Source organism: Tauraco erythrolophus, chromosome 26, assembly GCF_009769465.1.
Source record: "Tauraco erythrolophus isolate bTauEry1 chromosome 26, bTauEry1.pri, whole genome shotgun sequence".
Classification (NCBI taxonomy): domain Eukaryota; kingdom Metazoa; phylum Chordata; class Aves; order Musophagiformes; family Musophagidae; genus Tauraco; species Tauraco erythrolophus.
Window position 1 is genome coordinate 3,382,971 of NC_141490.1, and position 22,910 is coordinate 3,405,880.

Genomic DNA, 22,910 nt, shown 5'->3' on the forward strand with positions numbered 1-22,910 from the left:
AGATTTATCCCCGGTGACAACAGCAGAAACCATCAGAGCCATTCTTATTATTTCCCAGTCCCACCCCTTGCAATGCTTGCAATTTTGCATTTCTAAATAGGCAGGTTTTGGGGTTCTTTGGGTCCCCTCTATATGAGGTGGGGGTTTAGGGTTTCTTTTCTTTTTTTTTTCTCCTGGTCCCTGTTGTGTGCTGCCTGGCTGCTGAGGGCTGTCCCCCTCCTCTGTTGCTATAGTGACTTCCCACAGGCACACAGCAGTGATCTTCAGGCACCCGCAGTCTCCCTTCCCGGCTCGAGCATCCTTCTGCCACGACTGATAAAGATGTCAGAGATTGCCACGATTTTTCAGCTATTCAGTAAAACCTAATGTAGTCTTCCCAGCTAGAGGACTGTAGGAATGGAAGGTAATAAATAATGAGCTTCTGATCTGGCAAATTCTTGCACCTTGAGAGGCTGGAAAGGATTTTCTTTGTAGAAGGGAGGTTGCGGTGAGCATGTACCTCCTGGGCCCCTGCCCACAGGTCGCCAAGAGCAAGAAAAACGCACTATTGGTTTGAAAGTGCCTTGTGTCAGACCTGCCTCAGGAGACCAGTCCTGGCCTCGGACAGTGAGAGGAATTGCAGTTTATCGTCTCTTACCCTCCACATATGGTCTGGAGACACATGGTTGCTTCCTCGATTACCAGCCTGTCCCGGCTGCCCACCTGCCAGCGGGCGCGTTAAATGGATGGGAGCGATGCTTGCAGGAAGCGCTTTGTTGCTCGCTTTGATTTTCTGCCCTTGAAATCAAATGCACCGACTTCAAAGTGGGTCAGCGGGAGAGCTGACATTATCGCTGTCCCCAGGAAGGGAAAAGGGAGGGAAACGGGTGCCAGGTTTTATTGTGTAGGGCTTACAAACAAGGCAGCTGTCTGGAGAGCTGGCTGAAAGGCAGGTCAGCAGCCGCCTCTGGAGTCGTGGTGCTCTTTTGATCGAATGACTTTGTCGTGTCCGTTTTGCCACCTGTGCAAGGGACAGACAGGGTGACAATGTGTAATGGAAGGGCTGGACACAGCCAGGCCAAAGCCACCGTCAGTCCTCTGTGGGCATCCAACGCTTTCCCTGCTACCCATGTCCACTCCCACTGCAATGGTGATGGCCTTGGTTTGCACAGAAATAGGGCAAGAACAGGAATAGGGAGAAGTGTTGCCTTTGGTCCTTCCCTCCCTGCCTCCAGTTCCTCTGTGTGGTCTGGGGTGATGGGAAAACCTCTTTGCCAAGGTCCAGAAGCATGATTTGAGACCAGCTGTGCTTGGCAGTGAAACATAGGCTCTCAGGAGGATCTGCAGATTAATCCCCCACTTTCCTGAGCATCTGTTCTCACAACCAACTCCTTGTTTACTGAAAATTTTGGAAAAGGACTTCAATGATCTGCTCTGTGATCTCTAGAACAGATCATGCCATGGAAAAATCTGTGTGCTTCTCTCTGCACCTCCATACACTTTAACCTTCTTTTTTCTATTTCTGTGCCCATTGCAACACTGTCTAAATTCTAGAGAACAAGATGAGTTACTAGATTTCATTCATGCTAATTAATTTGTGGGACTGGAGCCCAAATCTGACTGATACATGTGGGAAGACCACCATTGGGATGACTGTCCTTTTTCTGTAGCTCCAGAAGAGCTTTTTCTGCCTTGCTCTCTGCATCACGGTGCTGTGGTGAAAGGAGACAAGCCTCTCAACTGCTGCTTTCCCTCATTGTGTTCAAAAAGGTGTTGGTAGTTGAACAGGAGAAAAGCAGCAGCTGTTTACAAAGCAGTAAACCTCAGCCAACCTCAGTTTCCTCCAAACACACGGTACACCCGAGGAACTCCTCATCCCAAGGGCGTCTGGAGGCCTCGAGCTGAGGCTGCAGGACCCTACCTCACCTTGCCAGGGTCTGTACGGGCTGTTGCTGTTGGGGGTGCAAAAGCTTTTACTTCCAGTGGGCATCTTCCTTCCAGGTTGTCCTTGGCTGGATGGGGCCATGTGCAGAGATGTCCGAATGTCATCGTGCACCGTGCCACAGAGGGAGCAGGGATGGTTGCGGGGGTCTGGAGCTGCGGCTCGTGTGGTGTTGAGTGATTTCTCTCTGCCAGGCAGCCCCTGTGCAGGTGCTTTGTCAGTGCTGTTGCGGAAAGGAAACCCTGGAGGTAGACTCAGTCCTCCTGAAAAATTGGTTCTCCAGACTTTAATTCCACAGGTCAAATTGTGTTGCTGTGTCCCACCCCTCCCCGCCTGCAGGAAGGCAGCAGCACTGGCACGGAGCGATAAGGATGAAAAAGCAAATGTGGCCCAGTCTCTGCCTTGCCGGAGTGGAGATTGAAGATTGTCAGGCTCTGGTCTAATCTCCTTTCCTCTCCTTCACAGGCAGCTGAACTGGGAATGGCGTCTGCCTATTACACGTATATCTTCACTAATCTGGTAAGACATTTTTCTCAGCTTTTCTCCCGTTGCTTGTAGAGTCATGTTAATGGGAGCTGATCTCCCCAGCCCGTGGGAGCGTTGGGAAGAGCCACATGCTTACGGAGCAGGGGATTCACGGTGGAGGGGGAGGGAGGCAAGGAGGTGTGTGCCCCTGCAAACCTGAGCATCAGTCCGAGAAAGTCTTGCCCTGGCCTTTGGGAGGTGAAAGCCAATGGGTGCCCGGAAGCACCCATCGATCCTGTCCAGCTGCCAAAGGCAGGATTTGTAGACATTGTGGCTAGAGCCGGTGTGATGAGGTGTACAGCTCCTCAGGAAGCACCAGCAGACAGGTGGTTCCTGACAGAGGGCTCAGGAGGGTTATCCTGGAGGTGTCAGCCCCGTGCCAGGAGAAGGGCAGGCTCGCTGGGCGGGCGTGCGGAGGGCACCGCGGCCCCGTGCTTTGCTGCTGTGCCTCTGAGTGCAGCTCTGTGAGACAAAGGGAGGATGATACCATAAATGCTGAGAGGCAGAGCGGGGTCTATCTTCAGCATGGCCCCTGGTGATTTGGCTTTACAGCTACTAATAACATTAATAGGGGGATCGTGTGGTTAAATCCCTGAGTGCTGTGCTAAACAAGGAGTAATGGGCTTAGGCAGCAGCAGGGGGAAACCCAAAATAAACATCAGAGAAACTTCTCTTGCCGCAGCAGCTATAAGGCTCTTGAACAGGCTGCCAAGTGGTGTGGGGGAAATGCTACCTCCAGGCAGACCAGACACCTACCTGTTAGTGCTGGAGCGGGGATGATGGAAACCTGAGTGCAGCAGGATGGGCCGGATGATTAAGTGGAGATGCCTTCCAACCCCAAATGATACTCATATTCTCTAATTTCTATTAATATTTATGCCAGGGTGTGCGTATGCCAGGAAAGCCGAGAGCTGAATCACGCTTTGTGTTTGGGTGGGAGACAGACGGGAACGGATGGAGCCAAACGTGTGGGCAGGAGAGCTGGAGTGGAGAGGAGGAGGGGGAAGGAGTGAAATGGGGGGGTTGAAAGCCAAGAGAGCAATTGAGGCAGAGAACAGAAAGAGAAAAATGCAAAAAAAAATCAGAATAAGCCACAAGCTTCCTACCTGAACTAATAGCATTCTGATTCCTGCTTAGTGCTCAATTCATTGGTCCTAACCTTGCTCTGTATCAGTCCAGCAAGAGTGAGCTTCACTGCTGCTGTTCATCCCTGTGCAAACGACCAGCACTGGGTGGGGAAGCAGAAAGAAGGATGTACCTGGAGGAGATCAGCTGGGGATGGAGACTAGGGGAAGAGCTGTGCCCCTGGGAAGTGAGGGTCACTTGTTTTAAGGCAGTGTCTGCTGCTTTGTGATTTCTCACCCCCAGGGCCAGCCCCGAGTCAGACCGTAGCTATTCTGGTGCTGCAGGTAGAGCTGGTAAGGGACTGTGGCTGTCCCCATCAGATCCCGCTCACAACCCTAAACCATTCCAGTCATTTCCCAGTCCCAGCAAGTAGTTTTCCTGTTGCTCTCTGGTCCCGACAACTGTTTCTTCTACCACTTGTCCTCCCCAGTCCTGGCAGTCGCTGTGCACTCCACAGACCAGGACTATGCACGTGGTAAGGGGTTTCTATTTGCACATCACTAGCACAGTGGAGTCTACGTTCATAGGTGGTGCTTGAACAACAGAAATAACTATAAAAATTAAGCTCCCCACTGCTGCCACCACATTAGTTTTGAGCGTGAGCATGATTAAGCGTTTGCTTGAGGTCAGGAGGTGAAATTTGTCTTTGAAACCCATTCATCTAGTGTAATGCAGTTATAGCAGGTGAGGCAGGTGAGGAAGAAATGAGTTTTGTTACCGTTCACTCTCACAGGATATTAATCTGTTTACTGAGGTTATTTTACCACTTTGTCCAAAACAGAACTAACTGGATTTTTGGCAGGGACCGTTAAAGAAAGGTGACATCGGGCAAAACCTGAGCAGATGGAAGAGATGTTTAAGGAAATTAGTAATATTTAAATGGGGATGAGAGATGGGAGTGAGCAATTTAGACTAATAAATCTGGAGGGATTATCAAGCTCCTAATGAACCCTCTGAGGTTTTGCAATCACTGCCTAATAGAAAAGATAAAATCATAGTGAACTGCTGTCAAGGGGAGCAAGCAAAAAGATGGCTTTAAATGGAGGGAGAACCCATCAGAAGGGAAATAGTCTGTATAGCATTAAGCTGCTTGGAGATGGAAAAATATTTCAGGCAAAAAAAAGAAGAGAAAAGGGGATAAAATGCTGAATTAAACACCTGCCCTGTGGTACTAGAGGAGAATTCTGTGTCTGTCTTCTAGCATTAATTTTATTTAATAAGCACATCCCAGCCGACAGCTAGTTGTGTGTCGCAGCTCTGCTCTCTGCGGAGCATGAGATGGAGGCAAGTTGCTGCAACTGCCCTGGTACCAGTCCACGGGAGAGCGACTGGGGGCGGCCGGCCCCTCCGTAGCCAGCCTGATGGCCGCAGATAGCGTCAGCGTCGCTCCTGCCGCCGTGCAGCGGGGAGGCAGAGCGGCACGGAAAGCAGATGCCAGCCTTTGGCAGGAGATTGCGGGAGCAAATGAGGAAGGAGTCCTTGGCCCCCAATGCATTTCCATCGGAGCCAAGGCGAGCAGCCTGATGTAAAAATATCCATAGGCTAATTTACTGCGTGCAAATTCATTATCAGCCTCCTTCAGCCAGCTCAAGGGACTCTCTTTGTCAGCAGCAGAAGCTCAACAAATTTTCCAAGAGTCTTAATGAAACTTGCAGAACAGAGCGGGTCTGTTGCATTTTTCTTCCCCACGTCTGTCATCAGCATACAGGGTGCTCATGGCAGCCGAGCACCCTTCTGTCCTCAGTCCCCTTGCAGAAAATCTGTTTCACCCAAGTTTCTTCGTGGCACATCCACACGGTGACAAAATCCCTTGATCTGGGACTTACCCTTCTGGGAGGGCTGAAATTTCCTGATGGTTAATGGCAAATGCTGCCCCAGGGGCCAGCTGCTCCCTGCGCCTTGGTTTCTGCTGTGCTGAGATGGGCTCAGAGCTGCTTGTCGTCCCTTCCCCACTCCCTGGCAGGACACAGGCTTTCTGTGTGTCCACACAGCTTATGACCGTGTAAGGGGGTGATGTTGTGCTCAATAATAGTAATAACAGTAGTAGTACTAATAATACTAATAATGCTGGTGCATAAATGGAGCATGGCGAGCAGGCTATAGGTTGCACATGGAAAAAAATCTTCCTCCTAGTGCTAGAAACCTTTGAAATCAGTAACACAGAGCAGGAGGGATGTTGGATGCCTCCAAAATCCTGTGCTACAATTACTTATTTTGGCTTGTTAATGCTGTGTAGCTTGTTGTTGTTTTTGTCTTTGTTTTTTGTCTTTTTTTTTATTTATTTAATATAATGTATGGACCTCGGGCTGGGTTTAAATTTCAAAACATTTATCAAGGAGATTAGATGGAAATAATTGAAACAATTAAAATTATTACTGTAAGAAGAAAGGTGTAAAGGAGTTTTACTAGTGCCTTGAGTCAGATGGTCTGTTCATTGGATGCAGTTTTGTTCCCCGACAATATTGTGTGGAGGTGTTGTTGCTGATAAAACAGCTGCCGTATTCAATTTCCAGAGACCAGATAAATCAGTTTTGGTTTGGGTTTTTTTTTGTTTCCTGTTTTTTCTTCTTTGTTTAGTGATTTATAAAGAGATTGGTCTTCATATAGGATGAGATTTTCAAAGCTGAATTGTGTCTCTGGATGCCTCGTTGGAACTGGAGAGGAAACTAGTGTCCAGATCACCCAGACAACATCACACGTTTCAGCAGTAGCTTGTCATTACAGTAACATCCTTTGAAAGGAGGGAATGATGGGAAAATGGACTGCAGCTTAGTATTTGACCAGGGCTGTGGAGCTTAGGTTTTAGTCCTGCTTTGTGAAATTACCTTCTCTTTCCATGCCTGGTTCTGCGTTGTGTGCTCCAGCACGGGCTGTGGTGTCTGGCCTCGCTGCGCCAGGTCTGCTGGCCTCAAGCACCCTTGTGTTCCCTTGTGCCCCGGCACAAGTGAAGAGCACGGACTCTTTTGTTAAACTTTGACAAATTTTACCTTGCTGTCCGGCCAGCCTCCCTGATTCCCAGTAGCTCATGCAAACCTTTTTTGTAGAGCCCTGATCATTCCCTGGATTTATGGTTCATATTCTCAATGGCATGTGGTAGCAGGGCAAACCAATCAGGTTTTTGCAAGGATGCCAAAGCAATCTCTCCTCATTCTAGTTAGCATGAGGAAAGGAGGATTTAGGCGAAGCAATAACTGTACCTCCCTGCGTTTTGCTGCCTGTGCTACCTTACCTGCCTTGGGTCTTCTTTATGTGTCGTTCAGAGTCTGTCCTGTGCTTGATTTCCAGTTGTTGAGTAAATCGTTCTCTCAGGTACAGCCCAGGCCCTTTGCTGTGAGAGCACACCTCTCTCTTTTCCTCTGCCCTCGTGCTGTCATGTCCTATTTGTCTTTCATACTTTCTACCCCTTGTTTTCCAAGAACTCTGCTTTTCAGGTCTCAACATTAGCACTTGATCTCTTTGCGGGTTTGTCACTCTTCAAACCTCAGGCTTCCTGCAGAGAAGTTGAAGTAAATTGCTTTTACTAAGGATGTGGACAATGTGTTTTCCTAAGGTGCTCTCATTTGAAGAACAGCCTCCTAAAGGTAGTAGCTCTCCTTGCATGAGGAGGTAAAAGACCCATCCTTACTAGCATATGGCACACTCTGATGCTTTTGTGATGCATCAACTTTGTAAGAGCAACCAGATTATATATGGATCGTTCCCCTAAATTGTCCCCAAGTTCACTGAGATCACAGTTCCTCTTTAACTACATGAATGGCTGAATAACAGTGCTTTGGGTAGATCTCCCACATCCACTTACCTACTCAAAAGGGCAGAATTTGTTGCTGTGATGACTTTTTTTCTTCCAGAGAAATTGATTTTTACATGTGGACTGTTATAAACTTATCGACTCTGTCAATAGTTTATAAATAAACTGAGCCTTTCAAGAAAACCATAAAGCACTTAACATAATATTGTCCACTTGAGTAAATAAATAAATGTGTTCTTAGAGGAGCTTAGAAATGATTAACAGACTCGGCAGCTCAGCCCTGAGGGCAACAGGACTCAGAGAGGCAAAGGCAGGTGTTTTCTCCACTGCTACCTCTAACAGAGGAGGTCTGGTGATCTCAGGGGAGAAATTGGTCACTGGTGACAGACTGTGAAGAAGTGACCACTGCAGGGACCAAATGGCCCAATCACGTAATGAGCACGCAGCCATGCACAGGGCCAGGAGAGATGCTTGGTGGCAGTCCCTGGCATGCCTCTGTGGTACGGAAGAGGATGGGAGGTACCATCAGCCTCCTCGCAAAGTCACTCACTTCAATCTGTATTTTGTGTAGTTTGTTGATTTGCATGTTTTTCTTCCTTCTTGTACTCTTGCTGCTGTTAATGATCTCAATCAGTATGAGAGAGTTGTGGGGGACGTCAGTGACAAGGGAGCCTCACAGTCTTTTCAAGCTCCTTGTGAGGAATCCATGTTTTAGCCGTTGGTTTCGGTGTCCCTGGAGGAAGAGGAGTCCTTCTGCTCCCCTCTCTGTCTGCGAGTCTTGCTCTGGACCCAACACGTTGTTCGTGCCTGAACTGTGAAAACCTGGAGTAACTGCAGAGGAGTTGCATGAGATCCATTTGGTGTAAATAGGACCAGGATGGTACTTTCTGCCCCTTGGGCTAAGTGTACTGGTACATGCCACCCATTGCTTGAGGAGGGACTCCTTGAGGAGAGTTTTGTTTGCCCAAAGAACCAAGAGCTGAGATACTTTATCTCCTCTGCCTAACCCTAAAACAGTGAAGAATGGTGCAGATTGGCATCCAGTGATGTCGACTGCAAAGTCACTAGAGTTGTGCTGACTTTGAACTAGCTGAAAGTTTGGGTCCTGCATAAAAGCTGCCAGGCAATCTCAGTATGGGAACTGTAACTCTGTGTTTGGATTGTGTCAGCTTTTCTAAGCACCAAATACTCTTGAAATGGAAGTTTTGCCAGAGCGAGGGCTTAATAATAGAGAAATGGAAGCCTTGGCCCAGTATTCTCCTTCCCATCCCACATAAAAATAGAGAAGGAACAGTACAGTATGTTCTGGACCCACGGCAATCTAGTGCTGGTGTAAATCAGCCTTCACTGCCGTCAGAGGGCCGGATCCTTGGCTGGGACCGAGGGGAATGAGGTCAGTGCAGCCTGCAGAGCTTACAGCACCAGGAGTTTCTCCTGCTGAGCACTGGGCAATGACAGCATCAGAGGGTGTTTTGGAGGCTGCTAATCAGCAGATCCAAAAATCCAATAAAGTCCTTGCAATAATTAAGAGAAGAAGATAACCACGTGTGTGTGTGAGCAAGAGAGGAGGGAGGGAGAGGGACATCTTACTGTTAGTGTAGCTTGAACAGAGCAAGTCCTGTCCCTTCCAGGGGCTTGGGATGGGGTGAGGTTGAGCGGGGCATGGGAAGGTCTTGGAGTCACTAAAAATGAAATGAGCCCATCTTTATATTGTCTTCAGTGTACAGGTAGTGGCTGCCATCTCCCTGCTTCCCAGGTGATCTGGGTTATTAAAAACGTGATAAGAATCGAGTCGGGGAGCGAGGGTTCTGCGCGCACAAATGGGATGCAGAACAATATCACCAGCTAAATCGATAAAGCTGGAAGGAGCTCAATAGCTGATGCAGAGTGCCGAACAGCAAACCGGCCGGCTCGCCGCTGCGGGGTGAGCAGCTACCAGCAGCCGCTCGCCGAAGTGAGACCGCGGCGTGGCAGTGCAGGGGAGTCTCCAGGGCTCGCAGCTTCACACTTTAAAAGACATTTGCTTATCAGGCAGCCTGTTATAACACTAATAATCCCCTGCTTTACTGGCCTTTTCCACACAGAAGTCTCCAGGCTCTTCCCAGGCATGGGAGGGAAGGAAGGTGTGATCAGTGGCGGTGGGGCCAGTAGCAAGGGCAGACCTGAATGTTATTTGTGGAGTCTGCTGTAGTCTGGGAGTGGATCACTTAGATGCAGCTTTGGGAGGATACTTTATTAATTATATGCTTAAACACGAATGCTGGCTTTGATGTTCTGCATTGTAAGGCATGCTGTTAATCCATGTCTCTTCTAGGCTGAATCGTGCTGTCAGGTTTTTAATTGCTCGCTGTTCTTTGCTCTATGCCTCAGTTTCCTCCTCTGTATTGCAGGCACAGTAGTTTCCTGGCAGGAGTCCCCGCAGGGCAAGGCAGCAGTGATTTTGTACATTACCGTGGCACTGTGCTGGGACAACGTGAGGAGCAGCACGTTGCTGCCGTTGTGTTACGGAGCCAGAGTGAAATGGGCAGGGCAGGAGGGGCATTTCCATCAGAAACCCACCAGTGTGTTGCGGGAGCCCCGTTGCCGGTGCGGGCTGAGGTGGGAGAGGGCTTGGGGGTGCTGAGTCCCAGTCGGGATCGGCTGGCATGCGATCTGAACGTGCGAGTCGAGAGACCCACGCTGAGCAATACGCTTGCACCGTGTGCGTTTGTATTCCTGATGGAACGGAGACTATAGCCTGTAAATCTCCCGATCGTAACTCTCAGCTAGCGATGCCAGCAAATCCAAGCTCGTGGCTTTAAAATAATGAATTACAGAGCTTGGCTGCGCGGCTTTTATTAGCCAGGTTCTCCCAATGATCTTCATGTTTAGGCCACTCCATAGGTTTTGTCTGCTGCTGTGAAGTGAGAATGCAGGTCGAGTGCCGCATGAAGCACAGGAACCCAAGAGTGACTTCATCCTCTAATGACTCCTCCAGTGCTGTCTCCCAGGGAACCCCTTTGTATTCAATTAGCTAATGTGTGCCTAGCACTTGGAAAATATAGAGTGCCATAGAATTGCTAAGTGTTGCTATTTAACAGCACATATTTAGTGGTTGCGGCCCTGTAGTAGAAGTCAGAAAATCTACACTGTAATTGCCTGGTTCTGCTGCAGAGTTTGCTGTGATTTGAGCAAAGCCTGGGGATTTTTCTCCTGTAAAAGTTCATTAATTTTGGCTGCAGACCCTCAGGACCTACTTCATCTTAGATCTCATGAAACAGAATATTGACTTTTGGTGGGTGCTTTAAAAAACAGACTGAAAAGAGGGGGAAGAATTCAGGCAGCCAGGATTGGTGTACCTGAAATTAGCCTTGGCATGATTTTTGATGATATTCTCTGTGCTTCAGCTTGCACTGTTTGGCATAAAGGTGCTGGACTGAGACAGAGGGCGAGGTGCTGGTCAACTATTGCAATTATTCCGGTGTAAGGAGGGGAAAAAAATCATTGATAGTGATATAGGAGGTGATCAGAGAGATGCTGTTTGCACCCATCTCTTTGATTCGCACCCACTTGTGTTCAGCAGGTACCTTGACCTTACCTGAAAGTATGTGGTTACAAAGCTATATTTGTGCAGATGGAGGAGGCAAGGACAAGGTACACCAGGGCTTGGAGTCCCCCTTTAAACAGAATCTGCTGACAGGTGTGAGCTATTTTCCTAATGGCTCCTTGCTCTTATTGTGTTGGAAAGCTATCTTCTAGCCTGCAAAAGCACCAGCCAGCACTGCAGATAAGGAAGAGTAACTACATGAGGAGAGGAGAGGGAAGGCGGCTGTGAAACTATTCTATGTAAGCCCTAGCCCTGCCAGCTTTGTCTAGCAGTCAAGGCACGGTTGGGTATGTATACCATGGTTGTGCTCAGACTGTTTAAAATTTTTCCTAGCTTAGGCAAAAGTCGGCTTCAGTACATCTCAACGAGAAATTCTTGGATCTGACACCGAATCCCTGTGCGCTTGCTACAGAGCCGTTCGTGTGTCCGAGTCTCGCTTCTCATATATGAACGATATTTCTCTGTCTGAGTCTGATCTTTGGGAAGGTAAATGTGTTAATGCTTGCTTGCAAACACGGTGAGAGGAGCCATCTGAGATCATCTCCAAGAGCAGGGTTTTCCACCCCCTTTCCTGACTGTGCTCCCCTCTTGCCAGGCAGTGTCAGAGGCTCAGCCGTGGCTTGCTGTCGGGAGGGCAGGGTGGGAGGTAGGACCAGGGCTGGCGGATGGGGTGTCAAGCTCTGGAAATCAGGCTTTGAATGGCAAATTAGTTTGTGTTTGCAAAACGTGGGTTTGGAAATGTCAAGCGTGGTGAATGACCATGTAGGAAAGGGAAAAAACAAGTAGGGACAGAAGCTGAGCTGACAGCTTCTGGAGTATCTGGATGCTCTCACCCCTTCGCCCTCCGTAGCAAGCCTGACCTTACCAAATCTCTCTTATCCCATTGCAAATGAAGTGCATCCCCCAAGGACGGTTTATTTCCATCCCGTTGCATAGGCAGCTCACGGCTCATTTACTCGTTTCTGACCTGGGCCCACAGAATGCTCCTGTGCATGTCTGATGGAAAAACATTTAAAGGCAGAGAGTTGGAGCTGGAGCGGAGGGAAGGGACAGGGAGCAGTGCAGGGGAAGGGTCGTGTACAGGCCATGCTATCACCGTGTGTTGCAGAGGTGGATGTTTTATGAGCGTGACAGCAACAGAAATGGGGTTTTCTGCAGCTGGAGGCTTGCCTAGAAAAAGACAGATACGGAGAGCGTTGGCTGTAGAAAAAGACCAAAGCTTGCAATGGCCAGGCACCGCTAATGAGAGCTGGGAAAAAACTGCTGTTAACATTTGAACCAGAGCAAATTGTTGACTCCAGGGGAAGCATGTCCAGCTCTGCCTGCGATCGCTTTGTCGGGCAGTGAGCCCTGGCAGCTGCCTCCGTCCTCGGCGGGACGCGGGAATTTCCCCAGAGAATTGGGCTCACGCAGGCGGGGGTCCCTCCCGAAAGCTGCGCGCGGCGCCGAGCCGGGGCTGGGGCTGACACCATCGATCAGCCAGCCCGAGTGGCCAGTACCCGGGGATTCAGCCTTGCAACTGCATGCCTCAGTTTCCCCCATGTGAATTGAGACCAGCAGGTCTCATCCCATCACCTTGGCATTGCTAATTTAGGGAGCAGAGCATAACAACCTACCAGGGCCTGAGCAACCTCAAAAGCTTACAAGTGTTTTCAGGGGAGAAAAGACGTAATAAATAAAGGCACTAATTTCAGCTGCCTTGAAATTGGGGTGGTCTGGCCTGAGACTGAAGCCTTGGACTGGGTGGCTGTTTTGGTACATAAAATCTCATTTTCTTTCTGGTATAAGGAAGCCAAGAGGGCGGTCGGGCAGCTGCTCGCCTTGTGCCCTGCGCAATTTGCCTCCCGGCTCTGGCTGGGAGGAGGTAGGATTTTGCAGGGCCTCAGTGTATCTCCTGCTGCTCTGCTTGCATCCAGGATCTCCTCGAGCCCAGGTCCTCATTAGCCATCTGCCCTCGTTGCACGGGTTGACAGGACGCTGTGGGTAAATGGATAACCTGTCAGGAAGGCAGGAGGATAATATCATTCAAATGAATCAATAGTTCATAGGCAATTTCATGTTACCTAACATTAATGCGGTTGTGTCCAAAACGCACTTAATCCTGTGTCTGATGACATTCTCGTGGGAGTTTGCTGTGCTGGAATAGTCTTGTAACTCCATGTTTCGGAGATTTACAGACATTGCTCTTACGTGCACACATACGCAGGAAAGATAAAAAAATGACTTGACTCCCTGAGATCTCTCTGGCAGAGCCAAAAGACATTTGTATAGTGATAGAAGAGAATGGGTATCCAGCAGTTTCTTCAACTATTACTCCCACCTTCTCACTCCATTTTAGCAATTAGCAAAAGAGAAATTAGCGAGGAAGGCACCATTATTTCCTGCTAATAGGACAAGGAGGGCTGGACTCTTCTCCAGGAAACTGGCTTTGTTGTGTAACTGCTTCCATTGATGTGAGTAGCAGAATAGAGCTCTTCTTTTTACCTTTTGTATTTTTTTTTTTATACAGTCATTTTTATACATCTTACTACTTTGCTCTTCAGAAATGCAAGAGGATGGGCCCCACACCAAAGCCCACAGTTAAAGCACCTTCCCACCCTCCACAGGGGCATTAGGATGTCCCATGATTGGCACCTCCTCCTGGTACATGATGGCACAAAGGAGCAGGGCAGGATTGCTCTGTGGGGAGGAAGTGATTTAATTTATCAGTTTTCACTTGGTGTCACCAAATTGGTTATGGTGGTGGTAGAGCAGCTTCACTCAGCAGATGAGGTTTGCCATCCAGTCTGTGGTCCGGTTCAGGGCGCTCTCTGAGGAAATTAAAAATAGTAAAGAAAGGACGTGGATTTCTCTCCAGACATGGGTCTCCACAATCTGGTGATCTTGGTGTCCTGGGGATCCTTCTTGCCTCAGGTTTGGATGGAACCAGGTTCTGCATACAGGTTCTTGTAGCTGTGTGGTTCCATCTTCCTTTGAAGAGTATTGAATGATTCTGAAGATTTTGGTGCCTGTCTTCTTCCTAAATCCTGTTTTCTGTTTTGGGCTGCTTTAGGAGTTTTCCCTCCAGCGCCTGGACAGCTTGCTGGACGACCGAGTCAACGTCCTGGGATTTTCCATTTTCAACCAGTCCCACGCTTTTTTCCAAGAGTTTGTCCAGAGCCTCAACCAGTCCTGGCAGGAGAACTGCGATCATGCTCCTTTTACTGGGCCGGCAGTAAGTAAAATTCATTCCCATTGTTCACAACCTCCCTGAGTCAGAAGGTGCTATAGTCCATCAGGAAAACCTTGTGAAAAGAGCTGCAGGGTGGTTCTGAGCAGACACTGGCGATGCAGTGTGAGTGAAGACCATGCAGAAGTACAAACTCTGGTCCCAAGTGTATGGATGCATGGTATTGACTAATTATTTAATCCAGGTAACCCCTGTGCTGTAGAGCTCAAGCTGCTGTTGCTGTGCTGCTGTACCTTGGATTGGCTGTCGTGGTCATCGGTCTTGGGGAGATGGTGGTCCGGGAATGGGAAGAATGAACCTTAGTTAAGTAGGTAGGAGAGGACTTGGGGTGTCAAGCTGTGACTTACAGGGGAGCCTCCTGATCTGGAGAATAGTAAGGTGATCCTGAAAGCCTGTGGTCACCCAAAGGGAACTTGGGGAACCATGTAGGCATAGAGCTTCAGAGGGCTTGTCTGTTCTTGAATGGCTGTACAGCTTTAAATTGAAGCCTAATCTTAATTAAAATTAAATTTATATATGAGTGCAGGGGATGATGCATCCCTGATTCAGTGTTTCCCGCGTGAAATTTGTCCCTGTGTATTTACCTCTAGGAAAATGGGTTGTGGAAGAGGGAGTCTGGATGCAAATAGCATAGAAAGGGCTGGGCTCAGGCAGATGTCAAGGGGCTGTGTAACGTTGCATGCTCTGACATCTCCCTGATGAGTTTGCAGATCAGCACCAAAATCTTCCCTAGGGACTCTTCGGATCTGGGAAGGTTTTCAAATCAGATTTGCCAAATCGAGGATGCAGGGGGCTATGGCTGGATCTGGAGGAGGGGAGAGAGAAAGTGCCACCCGTGGAACCGTTTGCATCATTTATAATGAACTCGGAATCCCCTTGACAAGCTGAGGCAGCTGTGTGCTGCTGAAAGCCTCCTTATTATCGCTACAAAGTGATCTTAAGCAGGCAAAATGAGGAGCTTTCTGCCCTTTGTGCCCACATCCTATTGGCTTGACATGGAGCTCAGGGCACGGTTAGTACGTGCCTGGGACCATCCTGCTCTCCCTCCTCCCAGCCCTTCTGCACGGAGGTGGCTGCAGTGAGCTTGCTGTCTGCCCTGCTAAATCTCTATAGGGTTGCTACCAGGAAGCTTCCTATTTGGATGACAGTTGCAGGGACTGTTCGGAGGCATTAAAAATAAATTTCCTTCTAATGGTACGTACGGAAGATTGTAGGAACAGGAGCGTGGCAGGTGTGATGGGGAAATAAGTGATCTCATTGTGCTTCTTACCCTGTGTTGTCTTGAACAGCCAGCAAAATCAACCATACAACAGGCTTCATCCTGAGCACTTCTCTAGAGGGAGGGTGTTCGACCAAGCTGCATTGCCCCGACCTAAACAATTCCAGCCCTGCTGTCATTAGGGGACCTTCCCAGGGGCTGCGGTGGCTTCCCAGGCACCTGCTGTGTGGCTGCTCTTGGCCATGCTGGGCAGGTCCCCTTGTGCTAGGCAATAGTCAGCTGCTCAGGAGGGACTGTTGTTCTTGGTGTACGAATGGGGAATTGAGGCATGGAAGGGTGGTGACTTTTCCTGTTATATCAGAGTCAGGGAATCTACAGCACAATAGGAAAATGAATTCAGTTCTTTTCAACCTTAGTGTAGAGTCTTAACCAAAAGCTGGCTTCTTTCTGATGGTGGGAAGGTTCAGTCTATGTTCGTAGCAAGGCTCCTGTATCCCAGGTGATGAGAAAAGGGCCTTGCCCTGAGCAGTGATGATACAGAGCAGAGGTGAAGTCAAATATTCCCAGGCAGGGCATGCGTTTCCTCTTCTGTGTCTGCAAGGGAAATCGAGCACCGTTTTGCCACGCGTTGTCTCTGCTGTTGGAAATCTGGCAGGTTTCATCTCCTGCAGAGCATCTCTCTATGTAAGAACTTCCCCTTTTAGTCCTGAGAAGCAGATATCTCGTGGGATAGCTCACACTAAAAAGAGAAAAGGAAGCTCAACAGCTGGAAGTGACAGGAGGGAGGTTTCCTGTGAGCTGCAAAATCCCAGGGATTTCTTGCGAGAGCTGAGAAAGCATCTGAAGAAGGAGGAGGGAGCTGCTTGCTCTAATGCCATTCTCATTAATCACATTGCAAAGAAAGGAAATCAGAGAAAATCATTCAAATTACAGATGGCTAGATTAGGTAATTAGAATTTAGTCTAAAACAGATGTTTGTAATTAAGTGTTTATGTCATTGAATAAAATCCAGATTGTAAAGTCTATTTCACAGGATTTTAATGGTTTTAATTCTCTGTGTTATGTTTGGGGGCAAAGATACAGATGATAATGTTTTAGGAAGAAAAGACAAAAAAACATGTGGCAAAACCCAGACTAGCCAAACCTATTCATATTTCCCTGGATATCAATTTACCTTTAAACATGGCCTTTACGTGGGAGATATCCGTAAATAAAAAATAAAGCGGGATCTTCCACTCAACTATGCTTATCCTGCTGTTAGTTTCCAGAGGGGCAGATCTGGTGTTGGGAGGAAGGTATGCTGCATCCAGCAAGGAGCTGTAGGGTACCAGGGTAGAGCTCAGGCACCATCCCTGTTCCCGAGGCACAGGACATCTGATAGTGTTAATTGGCTTAAAGACACTGGTGGGGATGGTCCTGCCAGCTGATGTGCACAAGGGCTGGAGATCTGTTTTGTGACCCTTTCTAGTTGATGAGCTGTTCCCAGGGCTTTGTGTCATAGTCGTACCCTGCAACACCTCCTTAGTTCTCGGGTGCAGCCCCTCCTCCTGCAGCTGATCAGTGTGCTGAGGGGAATGGAGCAGCCAGCCCGTCTGCCCAGCCCACCATCTGCTCCCTTTTCCGGAGCCTTGTTCTGATGAGGCATCCATCAAGTGGCAATTTTCATCAGGAACTTTCGTTGTCAAGAATTCAGCTTTAGGGATAGAGGGAAGTCTCCTGAGACCCATGAGCCTGCAAGTGGAGGACCACCGCTGAGCTTACCGAGTCGTTCACGTGCAGCCTGTCACGGAGCTCTTACATTGCAGAGATGGCACAAAAACAACAGGGATCTGCACAAATCAGACGATGCACACAAGGAAGAGAATCAATTTGTTAACAGGCAAATTGGCTTTTTGTGACAGAGTGACAAAGTTGTGGTTTAAAATGAGAACATAAAAGTAGTAAGAGATTTTATAGGTGACATGAAGAAAGCTGAGGTGATGTACACGAGAGCAGTGACAGATCCCCCTTGCTGAATCTGCCTGGAGGAAGTTAAAAAGGTGCTGCCTTCAGCTCTCTCCACTCCTCTGCTGAAGGTGATGGCCCCAAGGCATCAAGAGACCATGGGGCTGCTCTGCATCTGCTCCAGTGCAAAGTCAAGCAGCGTCCCTTACTGCATCACTGACTTAGGTGAGCCCGCAGGAAAGCGGAGTGGATGTGCTAAAATGACCCAGTGCTCATCTGAGCTCTCTGGGCTGCAGGAGATAGCTGGAAGCAGTGAACTTGTATTAACCCTCCCATTTAACCTTGTGAGAAAATGTTTGCCTAGCTGTGGAAGCCAGAGAGACTCGCACATTGCTGTGTTGCCAGGCTCCCACGTCTCCAGGTGCCATGCTCCAGGGCCCACAAAATTGAGAGGCTGGCACAGGAGCCTGGTTTTGAGCCCAGTGGGGCAGAGAATGGCTGGCATAAATGATAAGCTTGAGCAGGAAGAATGGAAATATGGTGCTTCTGAGGAAAGTTGTGATTTTTTTTTTTTTTTAAGAAAAGGAAAGAGGTATGTTGAGGGCATGGGAGGGACCCCCATTCCCTACCAAGAGGACTTGATCCTGTACATTGCAACCCTCTTCCCAATCCCCAAATTGCTTGAAATCATAAGGGGGCTGCCAGAAATCCTAACAAATTGTTTGAGGCTAAGCAGTAAAATATTCCAATCAATAACGTCAAATGCTTCACTAAGATCTACGAGTCTCTTGCTCACCAGCTAATAAGACATCATTAAGCGCTCAGGGAAAATGGCAGTGAACACTCAACAGGAGACAATTAAAAATGCTGGGCCAGTATTCCAATTTGGTATGAGATGGTGAAATTTGGGGGTTGCATTTGCTGTCATAACATTTTCATTTGTCTGACCGATATTAATATAGTTCTGTGTCAGGAAAGCAATTGCTAATTGTGTATGGTATCCTGTAACCTGAATGGAATTCGGTCCACAGTTGAAATTAAATGTGTGCTAAAGAGCTTCATAGAACAGATGCTGAGGACAGAACAGGCTGGAGGGGTCCTATTAGGAAAGGAACTTATATTGAAGGGAAAAAAAGAAAAGTAGGGAGAAGGATATATCAGCTCCTTTAAGAAGCTCTGGAAAATACTTCTCAGGAGGGGAATGTTTAGGTCAGATGTGAATACTAAGCAAAAAAAGGTAGCAGACTAACTCCGAACAGAAGAGAAGAAGTGCAGGAGCAGGGTTTGTGGTATCTCACAGCTGAGGCAGGATAGGAAACAGGATACCAATTCTGTTCCCACTCTGCTGCCAATTCTTTGTGTGTCCTCAGGCCGCTCAGCTCCTCTGGCGTTAACAGTTTACCTCCTGCAAAATAGCTGTAATAAAACTTCATAGCTCTGGAGCCAGTTGATCCTTACTATTAGCAGAAAGCTTTCAACATATATGACCATAGGTGCTGCCCGTTGCGTGGGAGATGGGTCAGACACAAGACTGTCAGGTGCCAGTTAAGTTACTCAGCACTCACTGGAGAGTCCCTGGATGTTATTTGTGTGATACAGGCTGAACTGGTACGTGCCAGAGGAATGTGAGGGAGCAAATGTGAGTCTGTACCAGAGCTGGAAAAGCAAGGGGTTACTAGTGCCGTTAGACTGGTGTTTGGGGTTTTGCTAGCATTAGGCTGGAATCATGCCTTTTAACACATGCCAGCTTATACATTTTAAGGTTTTGTGCTGCTTGTTAACTGCCTAATCCTGGGCCATAGTGGTCAATAGGGTCATACCACTGATCTGAGTAAGATCAAGCAGGGTTAAGTCTGACTTGCTCTGTTCCAATTAATAATGCAGTTGAAGCCAAAGGTTCGTTGGGATGATTGAACTGGGTGAGACTGTCCCTCCAGGGCCACTGGCAGAAGTGAATAAATCTAATCAGAATCAGGCTGTGGGAGGAATAGGGGATGTGGATATTGAAGTGCTGTAAGTCACAAACAGGGTAAGGTGGGGAAGAGCCCCAGGCTGGAGACTGAACCTGTTGCCCGAAGCTAGGATGGTAAGGGGATGCTCTCGGAAGTAGCCATGGGGAAAATGTAGCCATGATAGTAATGAGCTGCCATGGCTTAATTCCAGCAGAGTCAGGAGGTGACAATAATTAAAAGTGAAATCTTAGTCACAACAGTGAACACGAGAGAGCAAATGGCTGATTATTAACTAGATCAAAAACATCAAAATGGTTGTGCATGGGCAAAACCCACTGTTTGTGAGGCTTGATGGGCAAAGAAATCTTATTAAAGGCAAACAAAGCAAAGACGAGAAGGAGAAGCGGCGATCCCTGTATTCTGGACATTGCTTTGGCAACGCCATTACAGAGCAGGTAACACCCAGCAGGAAACTGGAGGCTGTAGCAAGGGACCAGGTGGCCTCGATGGGATCTGAAAGCCAAGACTTAGTTGTTTGAGAAGCAGATCTAGCAAAACATTATTTCTTGTGCATTTGCTTTTCATAGCAGTGATTGAAAAAGAACTCTCTGGTGCCTAATGAAGGCTGAAGCCGCAGTTCAGGGATACCATCGTTTTTGTGTCCCTGTCCTCGGATGGGTGCAGGGTGTTGCTGGAGCAGAATGGTAGGCAGTCAGGGCTTGCTGTCTGCATGGAGAGGGCCAAGGATTTTGCTCCTTTCTGACCCCTGCTGAGGCTGTGCATAGAGTACTCTCACAGTTGCTTCAAGGTCCTGAAGGTGCAGCGAGAGACTCCCATCTTGACTTTTTCCTTACTTTTCCCCCCAGCTCTCATCTGCCCTGCTGTTCGATGCTGTGTATGCTGTGGTGAGTGCCGTGCAGGAGCTGAACCGAAGCCAGGAGATCGGCGTGAAGCCCCTGTCCTGTGGGTCTGCCCAGATCTGGCAGCACGGCACCAGCCTGATGAACTACCTGAGAATGGTGAGAAGGGACTGAAGTTTGCTGGTGTGGTAGGAGCTGGTGCTTCTCACTGCTGGAAGCAAAAGGCGTGTATGTACATGCCGGTGCTGGCACAGTTTTCAAGCGCAGTGTTGGTCTGTTTGAAGGTAGCACTGGGAATGAAAAGAGAGATCTGAGGACTGGTTTGTCACTGGCCTTGGAACGACATGAAACTCTCCGTTTTTCAGGTGTTGCTGCAGAAAATCTGGAATTCAATGGGGTTTTTTTAAGTATGAATGTTTGTAAGTGATTTGAGTTCTGTTTTGAGTGAACTTGAGTTAATATAAGGTCACGCAGTACAATTGCTTAGAGCTCAGTGGCAAGAGGTGAGTTTCCCTATGGAGGCGTTTGGGCTCCTTTGAACCCAAAAGCGTGGTTGCTGGAACCGATCAAGCCTAGTTCTGGCACAAGAACAGACTCTGAAATTTCAGCCTGGTGGAATAGTTGGAGTTTGTCAACGCAGTTTCTGAGAGCTGAGCTTGACCATGCAGAAGGAGCGTGTTTTCTGAGTCTGTTTGGGGTGCAATCGAAATGTCATGAGATTTCTTTTTTTCTTTTTTTCCTCCCTAAAAGAAAGATCAGCTGAACCTGAACCTTGTGCCACTTTGGTCCGTGCATGTGAACCCTGCTTTAAATGTTACCCTTCGTCAGAGACAACAAAACCCTTCAGCTTCTCTCGGCTCTGCTAACTAGGAGGCCCAGTAGCTTGCCCTTGTCACTGCGGTGGTTAATCGGCACCGTGAGGCTGGGCACTCATCCTGCCTCTCTTGCAACATGCTCTTGTGTTAATCGCTGGCTGGATGCAATGAAACAGCATGTAATGGTTTGTGGAGGAATCCCCAGCTAGGGATTTGGTGTGACACAGTGAAAAGCTCGTGCCTGCTGCAGAGCAGCGCGGTGTTCGCCTTAGGATGCAGCGGGGCGGCGGGGGGCTGTGGAGGGGGTTGTTCCAAAGCAGCTGGTGCAGAGAAATTTGGGAGCCCTGCACCTTGTGCTGCTGATTCTCCTGCTCCCCTCCACATCTCTCAGTGCTACTCTAGCCAGGCTCAGAAAGCAATTCTGATTGAGACAGGAGGATTGCGTTGCTGTTGCTGTGGGAGGATGGATGGCCGGTGTGCGGGGCGAGTGGCCGCCACCCCCGGCTCTGCTGCGGGCGGTGGGGTGAACCGCCTCGATGGGCGCTGTAACTCATTCTCTCTTGGACAGGTAGAATTGGAAGGTCTCACCGGCCACATCGAATTCAACAGCAAAGGCCAGCGATCCAACTACGCCCTGAAAATCCTGCAGCACACGCGGGGCGGCTTCCGGCAGGTAGGAGCGACCGTACTGCCCTGGGAGCAGTGCCCGGGGATGGTCTGCGTGTAGCCTGGCTTGGGCTGCTGCTGTGGGGTCGAAGGGGGTTGCGGACATTCCCCTTTGCAAGATGAGGGGTTCAGCAAGCGACAAGCGTGGTGTGGCTGTCCCAGTAACTCTTGCTGGGCCTGGGTTGGCAAACTGTTTCACATCATCAAGAACATCTTTTGAGATAGTTTAGATTTGTCTTAATGTATCGGACCCCCGAGGTGGTGGTGTGAGGGCCAATGTCTGTCCTGTCGCAGTAACCCTCCTGTGCAGGAGGTAATGCAGGGCATAAAGCGTGTGCTAGATACAACCTCACACTCAAGATACTTTTGTTCTTAAGCTTGCAGAGACACATATACTCAAAATTGTTTATATGGGACAAAATGGGAGAATTTCCCATAAAACGAGCAAAAAAAGAGCTATGCACTTTTCTGAACAACTGCTTCTAGGAGGGAAAGTGAAGGGGGCAATCCTGTGTCAGGAGCTCCCCAGCGTGCCGTGCAGGAGAAAGTACAAGATAATTTACCTCTCGGTTTATGGTGTGTGTTCCTCTGCAATGGGTTTGCTTAGCTCAGACTCTTACTTGCTTTTTTGTCTCAGTGCTTGTAGCCTCCTCACAGCATTTGTACTTTTTCTGCTTGGTACCATCTTTCTGTCCAAGGGATATTTTCTGACTTCAGCTAAGGTTAAGCGTAACTGTGTAGGGCAACAGATATCAAACTCATGAGACACAAGCCTGAAGAATTAGGGTGTTATTGGTAAATCCAAACCTCATTCGCGGAAAAAATGGAAGTCCCAGAAAAAGGGTTTTCATCTGTCCTATTTCCCTGCTGACAGCTCCACACTTGCCCTTTTCTCAGAGATTGCCACTTCTCCTAGACTCTGGCAGAAAACAAAAGCTGTTGTATCTTACCCCACACCAGCAGAGCATTTTGGCATTAGGAAATCTCTCCCGGTCTGGCAGCAGTGAATTTTAGCCTTGGCAAGGATGTTGTCTGCCAGTTCTTACCTGTCAAGCGATGGCTCAGCTTTGATGCTGCCTTGAGCTGAGTGAGCAGGGGACCAGGATGGCATTTTCCCCACAGCAGAATCTCTCGTGGCACCAATGCCCTTTTAATCACTTCCCCAACCCATCGTACTCTGACCAAAAGTGACAGATCCAAGCCCGTCTGCATTAATGAGCGCATACGTTCAGCTGGAGCGAAAGAAGCAAACGCAGTAAACCTCCCTACGACAGCTATGGTTTGGTGTGTTTAAACATGGCAGGGAGTTAGCATTAAAGC

The 22,910-nt window shown here is 48.5% G+C and overlaps 1 protein-coding gene across 4 annotated transcripts in view; it reads left to right on the forward strand.

Annotated features, from left to right (window-relative positions):
- GRIK4 (glutamate ionotropic receptor kainate type subunit 4) overlaps positions 1-22,910 on the forward strand; it is a 132,291-nt gene that overhangs the window by 74,131 nt on the left and 35,250 nt on the right. For 3 of the 4 annotated variants that reach the window (XM_086626856.1, XM_086626859.1, XM_086626860.1), the window contains exons 6-9: positions 2,387-2,440; positions 13,958-14,119; positions 20,116-20,268; positions 21,493-21,597. In XM_086626856.1, the coding sequence (XP_086482982.1) occupies positions 2,387-2,440; positions 13,958-14,119; positions 20,116-20,268; positions 21,493-21,597 (474 nt within the window). The remainder of the gene's footprint in view (positions 1-2,386; positions 2,441-13,957; positions 14,120-20,115; positions 20,269-21,492; positions 21,598-22,910) is intronic. The other variant, XM_086626858.1, reaches the window with a different exon arrangement.